Source organism: Pundamilia nyererei, unplaced genomic scaffold, assembly GCF_000239375.1.
Source record: "Pundamilia nyererei isolate P.nyererei 1_Seehausen unplaced genomic scaffold, PunNye1.0 scaffold00080, whole genome shotgun sequence".
Classification (NCBI taxonomy): Eukaryota; Metazoa; Chordata; class Actinopteri; order Cichliformes; family Cichlidae; genus Pundamilia; species Pundamilia nyererei.
In genome coordinates, this window is record NW_005187481.1 from 1197472 (window position 1) to 1209699 (window position 12228).

The 12228-nt window shown below is 39.8% G+C and overlaps 1 protein-coding gene across 1 annotated transcript in view; it reads left to right on the forward strand.

The window, feature by feature from the left end:
- The first annotated feature begins 64 nt into the window (after window positions 1-64).
- The window catches only part of aifm1 (apoptosis inducing factor mitochondrion associated 1), a 15131-nt gene continuing 2967 nt past the window's right edge, over window positions 65-12228 (forward strand). Inside the window, exons 1-15 of the mRNA XM_005737855.1 lie at window positions 65-431; window positions 1255-1385; window positions 3097-3217; window positions 3327-3350; window positions 3763-3870; window positions 4359-4480; window positions 4587-4717; window positions 5968-6058; window positions 6246-6330; window positions 6405-6481; window positions 6752-6860; window positions 6968-7075; window positions 7164-7252; window positions 7343-7483; window positions 7991-8133. Coding sequence (XP_005737912.1) covers window positions 344-431; window positions 1255-1385; window positions 3097-3217; window positions 3327-3350; window positions 3763-3870; window positions 4359-4480; window positions 4587-4717; window positions 5968-6058; window positions 6246-6330; window positions 6405-6481; window positions 6752-6860; window positions 6968-7075; window positions 7164-7252; window positions 7343-7483; window positions 7991-8133 — 1568 coding nt within the window. The 5' untranslated portion in view covers window positions 65-343. The remainder of the gene's footprint in view (window positions 432-1254; window positions 1386-3096; window positions 3218-3326; window positions 3351-3762; window positions 3871-4358; window positions 4481-4586; window positions 4718-5967; window positions 6059-6245; window positions 6331-6404; window positions 6482-6751; window positions 6861-6967; window positions 7076-7163; window positions 7253-7342; window positions 7484-7990; window positions 8134-12228) is intronic.

The window sequence follows — 12228 nt, forward strand, 5'->3', positions numbered from 1 at the left end:
TAAGAAAGGAACAAGAAGGGGGTTCGCGCAATTACCAAAGAGCCTTGAATGAAAGAGTTCAGTATAGCTGCTACTTGCGATAACAGAGTTGCTGTCATTCATGTCAGGAGCGACGCCATCTTTCTTTTTCTTCTTCTTTTTTAGGGGCGACCAATCTTAGGCGTCTTTACCGTCTTTACAATTACCCATCATTCCTCAGAAACGTATGACCTGTCCCTGGCCTTGGTGTGTGGTGCTGTGCAGCTAGTTGTCAGTGTCTGCAGGCTGTTGGAATTAAATTAAGGGTAAACCGGCTTGTGTTTTTATCCGACAAGTCTGCGAGTAAACCGGGAGCTGAGCCACAATGCTGAAATGTAGGACTGTGTGGAAAAAGCTCGCTCCTTTGGCTAGAACTTCATCAACTCTGTGCCGGCAGAATGTGAGAAAAGCAGGTAAGTATCTAGTTACAGTAACTTGTCTTCCTTTTAGCTGACCTCGGTTTGATCATGCACTGCCTGTAGCATGATAATACACAGCAGCAAAACATGAACCCACAAGGGAGGTAGCCCTGTTAGCTTAGCGCACGTAAATTTCAGCGACCTTTGGATGGTTATTAGAATGCTAACTCAGCTAATTAGCAAACGTTAACGACGCAAGATGGAATTTCAGTAACGACCTAACTTAAACTGCACCTCATTTCATTGATTGAAGCGCCAACGTTAACTGATAACGTCAGCAAGCATGTTTCTCACGTGTCTAGTGCTGGTACAGGTGTTACACCATGTTCTGTGCCCGTTTACGCTTTGTAGCGTATGCAAGGGCCCAGTGTTGGATTTGAATCATGGGGTCTTGCAGTCTCTGATGACCCAGAAAAGATAAGCCCAGTCCTGTGCAGTATGTAGATTGCTAGAATGTACATTAATCTTCATAATAATATGTCACGTTATACCTATTACTCTTAGAGTGGAATAACACCTGCAACGCAAGTCAGATAGGTTTGCCATTGTCTCTGTTTTATAGAAAAGTAATTTAAGGCGCTTTCTTAAACCCTAGAGGTGTGATGAGGGCAAGCACAGGAGCATATATTTACTCAGTCCTTTTCCACTGTCAACATCCACAGATGTATTAAGCGTGTATTAAACAGGTAGCTACTTGGCAATTTCTTTTTATTAGAAGCAGGACTGAACCCTGATTTAGTAACGTTTGTGAACATAATTAAGAGTGCTGTAGTTTTAATCAGTGTTTAATCATGTGTGTGCTGGTTTACTGTTTCAGGTTTGAACAATGGCAGAATACCAACACATGTACCCACAGCTCACATGTCCAGTGGGCTGCCAGGGGGTGGTGGGGATAATCTAAAGTATGCCCTCCTGGTTGGAGCAGCCTCCATTGGTGGCGTGGCATATGTGAGTAAGCTTGGTTTATCATCATAGAGAGAGTGTGCAAATTTATTAATTGGAGAAATGATTTTCCACCCCTTTTCTTGAGGTTTATTTCTGTAAATTGAACATTAAGGGCTGAGCAATATGGACAAAAGAAAAACAAATCTATATTTTTATGCTTAATGCCAATACAAGATATTTAGAAGGCCTGCATATCTCTGTAGTTTATATGGTAAATGGACTGATTATTATATAGCGGTTTTCTACTCTCCCGGAACACTCAAACATACAACATGCCACATTCACCCATTAACATCCATTCACACCCATTCACACAAGCACTTTCTTCTATGCTTTAAGTGCTTTCTAGCTAACATTCACACACACTCATACTCTGATCCATATTCAGATGGATGCATTGGAGAGCAACTTGGGGTTAGTATATTGCCCAAGGTCTTTTGGCATGCAGACTGGGGGAGCCAGGGATCGAACCACCAGCCTTCCACAGGGTGGCTGTAGCTCAGTAGATGACCTGCTCTCCTGAGCTACAGCCACCCCCATATAAAAGCAACATTATTTAATAGGCAGTGTTAAAAGCAGCTGGTTTATGTTCTGTTAAGTAGGGATGGTTCAGTTTCTTTGAAGTGAGCCTGTATGAGGTTCAGATCCACAGTCACCGTGTTACTCGGAGTAAAAACTAAAATCCATGTACTGCTGTAGACACAGTCAACAGCGACGTGGATTTTAGCCACCTGAAAGTACAGCTTTCACTGGAAAAGAAACCAAGTTGTTACTCTCCACCAGATTCCATTAACAAAATTAGTAATTTTACTTCACGCAACACAGAAGTTGTTTGACCACTGCTGCAATGGCTGCTTTGTTAGTTTGTGTTATTCCGAGACTTTGAATTTTTAGTCGATGAGTTTTGATCCCACATAACACATTACAACACTTAAGTCACGCAGTGTGACCTCCAAATTTTGTTTTCTGTAAATAAAAGTTACTGTTTTTGTCAACAGAGTCTGGTGTTTTTTAAAAGAACATGTTTTTGTAGCGTGTCATCTTAGCAAATAAGACCTTTTGATTGTTTTCACAGATGCATGAAGTTAATGTTTACTTTCAGAGTATGAATTATTAGTTGTTGGCTTTACTTAAGCTTGTTTGAATAGCAGAGCTGTTATATGGATAGATTAAAAAAAAAAAATCAGTATAACAACCGTGATGGGAGTGATCTGCTGTCACCTCCAGCAGATTCTGACAGCCAGCTGGGCCCTTCCTCTGTGGAGTTTGCGTTTTTTCTACCAGTGTCGGTTCTGTGGGTACTCTGGCTTCCTCCCACAGTCCAAAGACATGCATGTTGGGTTATTTAGTGATTTTTAATTTGGCTGTAGGTGTCGATATGAGTGTATGCGCGTGTGTGTGCAGTTGTCTGTCTCTGTGCTAGCTCTGCGATAGACTGGTGACCTGTTTGGGTTGTAACTCGCCTGATCCCCTCTGTGAGCTAGGATATACTCCACTGCCTCAGCATATCCCAGATTGTGCAAGTAATTAAGAAAATGGTTGAATGGCTATATCACCCAGTCCTAGTTTAAAGGCCTCCACTGCCTGTTTGCTCATGACCGAAAGATAACCGTTGACACCAGATCTGACTGGAAAAATTGGACAGCTTGACAAAATGAAGCAATCATTGAAGTTGTCAGTGACTAAACTTAGTCAATTTATCTGTTTTTTACAGGCGTACCATAATATGAAAGGAGACCAGCAAAGATATCAGGCACGTATCACTGAACTTTCGTCCAGATCACAAAAAGCAGCTGCAAAAGAATCAGTCACACCCATCCAGCCCCAGCCTCCCGGTGAGCAGCTTTTAGGAACTATTGGTTAATAAGACAACTTTCACCTTTACTGTTAACCTCTGAGAAATTTCTGAATTTCACTTTTTGATTTTTTTTTTTTGTCCTTTAGCTGTAGAAACCACTGAGACAAAAGGTGAGTGATTTCTTTGCCATGTCTGTGTAGTCGGTTACTGATCAAACTCCACTTATGTTAATAACTAATAGGAAGTAAAGCTTTGTAACCTTGACACATTTAAACAGATCTCCTCCAGGCCTCTTAAGTGCAGCGCTTAAATGCTGTTCGCAGTGACACCTTTTTAAAGGAATTTGTTTTTAAAGGTGTTAGAAGAGCCTTTTAATCAGCTGACTCCATAGCGCATGGTTTAGCTTTGACTTTATTTTCCATGTAAGTAGCAGATTTTGAGGCTTTAAAACAAACTGCGTTACAGACTGTACTTGAATTGGAGACTGTTTTAAATCTCTCACTGAACCACAAACCAGATTGTCTCTTGCTCTATATGCTGAATGTTACTCAAAGTTATTTTTAACTGTGTGTTCTCTCTCAGCCACCACTGAGCCAAAACCTGAAACAGCTCCTTCATCCCAGGAGCCAAGCCCTCCAGCATCAGGCACTGAAGCAGTAGCCACCAGTGAAACAACCGAACTGCCTTCAGGTTGTCTGCATACTTTTTTTTTTCCTCTTCATCTACCATGCATGTTAAGCAATATAAAAAATATCTAGAGCATGCAAGGCTTTATATGCTTGGGTATTAGAAATGATGACATCAACTGGCAAAAGCAGGTCAGTGCAAGCAGGCAGGCGGCAAAGCAAATTTCCACGTGTTAAAAATATGTTGTTGGAGTTGTTAAATTGAGGTGATGTGTTTTACAACAGATTCTTTGCGTGTGTCATACTTTCATCATCTCTCTTTTTTTTGTGCGTACTGTCTATATTGAAAAGCTGAGAATTTTGCAAATGATACCTCATTTGCTGCCATGTAAGTAAGATTAAAAACAGCCCCAGATAAAATAGCCACAAAGATAGCATTCAGAGATGCACTGACGAAACCAGTGAGGGAGTGGAATCGACAGTTACTGAGCCTCTTTTGTCTTACTTTCACTCTGAATTGTGCTTGCTGTTCCTCTTCCATCTGAAAATCAGCCGTGGGCTTCACACCTGCCTCTCTCAAGCTGCCCTCACATGCCCCCTATCTCCTCATTGGTGGAGGTACTGCCTCTTTTGCTGCTGCTCGGTCTATTCGAGCCAGAGACCCCGGTGCCAAGGTCAGTAAAGCCCCCATGTTCACTTTGAATTCTCTTTGTTACTTGTTTAATTGTACCTGAATTTGGTAAATATGAGTCTTTTTGTTTGTTTGTTTTTTACTGCCAGGTACTAATTGTGACTGATGAGCCAGACCTTCCATATATGAGACCTCCTCTTTCTAAAGAGCTGTGGTTCTCTGATGATCCCAGTGTGACAGAAACTCTGCGCTTCAAACAATGGAACGGAAAAGAAAGGAGGTGTGTTTGGTCTATTTAACCTTAGTGCTCTCAGTTCTTTTGTCTCAGCATCTGTCTGTCCTCGGCCGTGTCTTGCTACATTAGTGAAAAATTCAAGCTTCCTCTGGCACTATTGTGCCTTCTTCAGACTTAAACACAGGGCTTCCATTGTTCTTTAAAAAGGCAAAATTAAGTCTTAAAATATCTTGTTTCCTTAAAAATAGGTGTTAATTTTGCAGATTGTATTAGGCAGTTTATGTCTAACTTCCAGCACAGAGAGAATTGAATGAAGGCTGTACCAGTGAAAGAACTTGGTTAACCTCATTCACATTGTACAATGAATTATTTAACCCACAGTAATGAGTTGCTGATATTAGATGGAAACAGCTGGAAATAGATGGATGCATGTATTGCAAATAAATAAGAGAGTTATGATAACGTACAGTAGACCTTTACCAAATGTAACATTGCCGTCATATCATCCATTCATTTTATTAGACACTTGGGGCTGGAGTCTATCCTAGCTGACTTCAGGCGAGAAGCAGGGTTAACCCCAGACTGGTTGCCAGTCTATCACAGCGCTAACACAGAGAACCAGTCAAGGTTTCATTCACACGTACTTCAGACTGAATTCACCAGTGAACCTAACAGGCCTGTATTTGGACTGGGGGGAAGCTGGAGTACCCCGAGAGAACTCACACAGCAGAGAACATGCAAACTCCACACAGACAGGCCCTGCCAAGCTTAGATGTTCAATCCCAGAACCTTCTGGCTGTGAGGCGACATTACTAAGCACTGCACTGTCACCCAAATTTAGCCTAAAGAGACTTCTTTAGGCTCAGTGTGCAGCAAAATGTTTGGAACAGTTATAATAATGTTATAATAATGTGCTATTGTGCTATTGTATACCAAACTTGTATCCATGGCTTGTTTATAAATGTCTGCTTATAATTTATTATTTCAACATTGCTCTGTCTGAAATGCAGTCATTCTGATCTTTAAAATTTGCAGGAACACTGAGACATCCCTGATGATCTTACTTATAACATTTGGTTGTTACTAACGTCTCTATTTTACTGCTGTTTCCCTTTAATAAATGTTAATACAAAACAAATCTTGCAGTTTCTCTACAAAGAGGTGATAGACTTTTTTTTTTTTAAACACCTGGTATTGTCGTAAAAAACGGAATGTGTACTCTATAAACATTTCTGAGAAGCTTTTTTCTTTTTCAGTGGTTTAGTCATTTTAATACTTTTGTATTTATTTGCTAGCATCTACTTCCAGCCGTCATCATTCTACATTAACCCAGAAGAGCTGGATAGTGTAGAAAATGGAGGAGTGGCTGTTCTCACTGGGAAAAAGGTAGATTTATGGTTTTCTTTCCTCAGTCTCCATAATTTTATTCAGTATATGAATAAAATTATATTGAATAAAAGTGAAGTATTCAGACCAGAAGTAATTATATTGACCGATTTGCAAGCATTATGTGTTATGATGTCTAAACCTGGAAAGCAGAAGTTATTCATGAGGTATACTTATTTTTTTATAGGTGGTTCACATGGATGTGAGAGGAAACAAAGTAAAACTGGACGATGACACTGAGATTTCATATGACAAGTGTTTGATTGCTACAGGTAAACTCCCTTGTTTTATTTCTTGTCTGTTTTTGTCACTTAAACCTGGTAGAAGCTAATTTTATCTTTCTCAGGTGGTGTGCCAAGAAATCTCCAAGTCATTGAAAGAGCAGGAGAGGAAGTGATGAGGAGAACCACTTTGTTCCGCAAGGTCAGTGTGTAGCCACAAGGGGGTGGTAGAGATGTTTCACTCTAACCATCTGTGGCTGATAGTATGTATATACAGCTTGTTGGAGTGAGTGTTAAGGCATACCACGAAGGAAATATTAACTATTTTAAAATGAAAATAAAAAAGTTTTGTCTTTTTTGATTTAGATCATTACAAGCATTGAGATTTTCCAGACAGAAGTCTTACTGTGTTACATAAAAAAAATCTGACTGTTGCTCTAAATTCAGTTTTTGTTTTTTGTTTTTCCCACAGATTGAGGACTTCAGATCTCTGGATAAGGTCTCGAGGAATGTAAAATCCATCACTATCATTGGAGGTGGCTTCTTGGGCAGCGAGCTGGCTTGTGCCCTTGGCAGGAGATGTAAGAACAGATGACGAGCTGAGAAACTAGCAGAGTAGATAAGAACACTGATGTCCAGCATAAGTAACTCTTTTCTTAGTTGTTGTTCTTCCTCTTTCTCTTTTTAGCTACTGAGTCAGATCTGGAGGTGATACAGATGTTCCCTGAGAAGGGTAACATGGGAAAAGTGCTACCCGAGTATCTGAGCAACTGGACAACAGAAAAAGTCAAGAAAGGTCCAACTTTATTTCATATAAGTCTCCAAAGACAAAAAATGTTCTTTATGTGTCTCATTATATTATGATGTCTTGCCTGTTTTCATAGAGGGTGTAAAGATTATTTCAGAAGCTTTGGTGAAGTCTGTGACCTGCAAAGATGACAAATTAGAAATCCATCTAAAGGATGGTAGATTGGTAGGTTCAGATTTCTACACAAACTCTGACAGAATCAGGACATTGAATTTATTTATAAGCTGCTTATTATCTATTGTTTTATTTTTGTAGGTGAAAACTGATCACATTGTTACAGCTGTTGGCCTAGAGCCAAATGTTGACCTTGCTAATTCAGGAGGTCTGGAGGTGGACTCTGACTTTGGTGGCTACCGGGTAAACGCAGAGCTGCAAGCGAGGTCCAATATTTGGGTGGTAAGTTAATGTTCATACGATGTTTTCTGCTAACAAGATCCTGAAGAGCTGTGATTAAAAATCCCTCTTTAAAAGTTCCTGTGCTGTGCTTTGCTGGTTTGCCTATAAAGTCCTAGAAAATGCTGAGTACTTTTGTAGAAATTTCAAACCTGTGGGAAAGTCTTAACTTAATTATTATCCCATTGTGCTCATACCTCTAGTTTCACTGATCATTTTGGACACAGGAATAATTGTTATTGCTTGTTTTAACCAAAACCACCACATTTTGACCAACCGATGCACAATGATGATTTTGTCTTCTTTTTGATTAAAGCGCCCTCTTCAGGCTCAATCAAGTCTTAGTCCTAATATAAAACAGTGTAATTAAAATTGTAGTGTAATGCCAATGTCCTATTTTGAATGTAATGTTGTGTTTTAGGAAAATATTGTCAGTGCCTGTTAACATGAAATAAAAACTGCATAATCTAAGCCATACTGCATGTTCCCAATCGATTCTTGTTGATGTAGGCAGGAGATGCTGCGTGTTTCTATGACATCAGACTGGGTCGCAGACGTGTGGAGCACCACGATCACGCTGTTGTGAGTGGTAGACTAGCTGGAGAGAACATGACGGGAGCCAGCAAACCCTACTGGCATCAGTCCATGTTCTGGTAGGTATCATACTTTTTACTACTTCTACTTACTATGGGCTATAAAGTCTTTTGTTTTTCTCACCCCTCCCCAAATGAGACCCGTGGATGCAAACCATGAAAACTTCTTTTAAGTGGAAATGAAGGAAAGAGTTTGTGAAGGCGAGAACAGTCTTAATTTTTGATTGCACTGAATGCATTTAAATCAGAGAGCATGTGCAGTGGTGCAAGGGACTCCGATGTAATCCTTTTAGAGGTCAGATCAACATACATGATTCCTTTGAAGTTGAAAACCATTAACCATTAAAATGTCTTTAGGGGACATTAAATCCATCCCGAGAGAGACTTTAAACCCCTGAAGAGTCATCTCTGTTCATCAGAATTCGATAAAAAATAAATAATACCATCTTGCAATAAAATGCTTTATACTTGCCTCACTAACTATGCATGCATATATGTGTGTGTATATGTGTGCTGATGCACCCCACTGAACTCTCTTACACAGATGAGAAAAAGCCAGTGCTTAAATTATAAATCAGGAGGTCTTGATCAAAACAGGGTACTGTTCCAGCAGGTCAAGGGAGACAAGGTCACAGAGCGCATAAGAAACAACATCAACAGTTTCTGGAGCACTTTGGGCAATGGCTCCCTGTTTAAAACTGAAACTGTCACCACAAACAGCATTTTGACAGATTTAGACGCGGTGCTTTTATTATACTTACAGAATATAATGAAGGCAACATTGTCTTCACTTAACTTTTCTCTCCTATGCTTCATTGTCTGTTTTACTGTGACACACGTGGTAAAACAACGAGCAGAAAATCCTTAAACTGAGCTAAAATGAAACGATGAAAGGCACAATGGGGGAAAAAAACATTCAGCTTGCCCACGTCATCAGGCAGCTTCCAGTATGTTGCTAATGGTGATGGCATTGATTCCTTTGGTTACCTGTGGACAACAACGATTGTTCACTGAGATCACTGCTGATGTCTCTTCTCCTTGCCATCGTGTAACGCTAAAACCTGTGCCTTTACAGAGGGGCTCACACTTTCTGATTAATCAAGCGCGTTAAGCTTATTTAGCTTTTCACACGGTGCTTTTGGCAGATTTCTTTGCTAATCAATCACATGGTGTAACATGTGATTGATTCATTTTCATCTGAGGTTGTATTTAAATCATTTTAGAACCTCGTAAGTAAGACTTGTAATTGCTTTATTATTTCCTAATAGGTAAAACTTTCGACTCGATGACTGTGTACTTTTTCTCATGTATGAAAAAGCACACGGACTGGTTAACAAGGTTAAATATTTGACTTAAAGCTTAAAAACAATAAAACTTTATGACCTTGGACATGCATATGTTAGACATTATAAATAAGATCACAGTAGGACTCCAGATATTAAGGGAGTTACCAAAAATGTAAGTACAGTGTGGAATGCAACTCTCAGGACCCAAATGAATGTTGTGAATACATGTTGCTAGCAGCTGGTGAAATGTGACACACTGTTGAAACATGGGTTCACTGCAGTCCAAGAAAAAGTACACAGGAACATTTGTCCAACTACCACAGCTCCATTAACTAGTCCTTCATATTTATATAATTATAAGGTATAGTCAGTAACTTTTGAAAAGTTCATCTGTTTATGCTCAAATGCTGCATGTAAAATATAAAGAGATGTACCAACAGATTCCCTATAAATATCAACGAAGCATAGTTCTGGCCGGCTCTGCAGTTTTGTACAAGCTCTCTGTGCAACCTTTCAATTTGTCAAGGTCAGGTGACTCTGACATCACTTCAGGTCTTAAAACTCATCAGGCAGCAGCGGTGGGGGTTTGTCACTGAAGATTACAGCCCTCAGCAGTGCTTGTGTTTCACATGGGAGCTGTCTGAGGTATATAAGCATACACACAGTGTTCAGGAAGCTGTTTTGACAGTAAAGTTTTAAAAAGCTGGCATTTGTTTCACTTCAGCAGAACTACTTCCAACAGAGATGTGAGGAAAATGTTCTTGGCATAGAAATCCTAGGTGACACTTCTTGGCACAAAATGACTGTCTAGTTTAATTATACAGTGGTGCTCCAAAGTTTGTCTACCCTTTAGTTTTCTACATATATTCTCTAAAACTTGACCAGATTTTAGCACAAATTTTAAAAGTAGATTTTTTTTAAAAAAGGAAAAAGAAAAAGCTGAATTAACAAATCAGACAATGCCAAATCGAGCTATTAATTATTGAGAGAAATTGTCTATTGTAGCATATCTGAGGAGGGAGGGGCGATGTGAACTTTAAGAAGTATCGGTTAATGTGAGTGTTAAATTACAGTTAAGCGTTGCCAGACAGTGAGATAGCAGTCAGATGTGAGAGGGCTGCTTCTTTTATATTTGTAAATAATTATTTTCCTTGAATATCTGTGGGAGTGAGACAATAGCATAAGCATTGCTTAAAGATCACAAGGACAAGTCAGAAGGCTGTTTGAAATGCTTGTATCAGACCAAAATAAAGCTTAGAGGTTTAAACAAGCTTGCTTCTGGAGGAAGGGAAACGCTGCTTTGCACCATAATGCCCATCATGGCTTGGGACTGTGCCAGAACGGCTTTCCATCAGAGCAATGAATTCTGTATTCTTCCGGGAAATTCTGAAGGCAAAGGGTCAGGAGATCTGCCTGTGAACCGAATCTCAGCTGAAAGTGGGTCACGCATCCAAATGACGACACGGAGCACACAAGTTATTGTACCAAGAATAGTTGGAGAGTAATAAAGCTTTGTATGGCTGAGTTACAGTTCTGACCTTAATCCACAAGAAATGATGGAGGAAGGCAGCAGTTCGTGTAAGGAAATCTACCGACATCCCAGAATAGAAGCTGTTCTTTACGGAAGAATGGGCGAAAATTCCTCCAAGCCGATGTCATGGACCAATCAACAATTTTTGTAAACATTTTGTTGCTGTTATTTCTTCACAAGAGAGTCATACCAGATACTGCAGGCAGGCAGGCAGGGCTACACTTTTACACATACTAATATTGAATCATTCCCCCCCCCAGACGTGGGAAGTTAAATCCATTTAAGTTAATACTTAAATACAATTTTCAGGTATCTACTTTAGGTTTCTCCCTACATTTCTAAATGAAAATCTGTAATTTCTACTCTTTACATTTCAAAAGAGACGTGTTACTTTTGGTTTAATGCATTTGGGGGTAAGTTACTATTTTGGTACTGCCAGCGTCCAAACATCAAACCGATTTGAGCCTAAACAGAATCACATGAAAGGCAGTCCTGTTTGTTGATTAATCACCAGAGGATGTTGCATAAAAAGAGATGGCGTGTGCCAAGGTCAGGGGTTGAAAGTGGAACGGTGGCTTTTGTTTTTGCCACAACACCAATGACTGCACATGTCCATGTGTTGCGGTACTTCAGCATCTAGCTAGCCCTGTAGAAGAGGAGCGAGCATAAAGGGAGTGACGTTTTTTTAAGTGTCAGGTCATTTCAAATGCAGTTCAACAAAAATCAGTAAACACACAAACTATTTGTGTGCAGTTTGTCGCACAGTGTGTTGCTAGCTAAAGGTTCAGCTGCTGTTTTTCGCAGGGAGAGAAAAGAAAGGTCTAACTTCACTTGGGGATGGTGAAAGATAAGAAAGACAGGACAGGAGAGGAAGAAGAGAGGTTAGATTTAAAGGAAAGTACTGCTCAGTAGGTTTTAAGAAGATACTGGGTCTCTACATGTGACAATATGTATTTTCATATTGTGAAACATGCTGAAAATTAAACAGATTTAGACTTGCTGCTAGTTTAAGGACTGGAGTTCTCAGTAGAAATTATATTAGAGTTATGATTCGTTTCCCCACAAAATTGGCCACTACAGCCAATTTTAGTGTTCCCCCACCTGCTGAATCCCACTATAACTCATGACTGTACACATTTTCCTATTTACAGACAGAGTCACCCTCTACAATGAAGGCAACAGAAAATAGATGTATATTTTTATTTTCCTCCTTTTTCTTCAGATTCAAGCTGAGCACAATTAGAAGAAAATAGACTAAAGGTTTTTATTTCCATCCATCCATCCATCTTCATCCGCTTTATCCGGGGCCGGGTCGCGGGGGCAGCAGCCTAAGCAAAG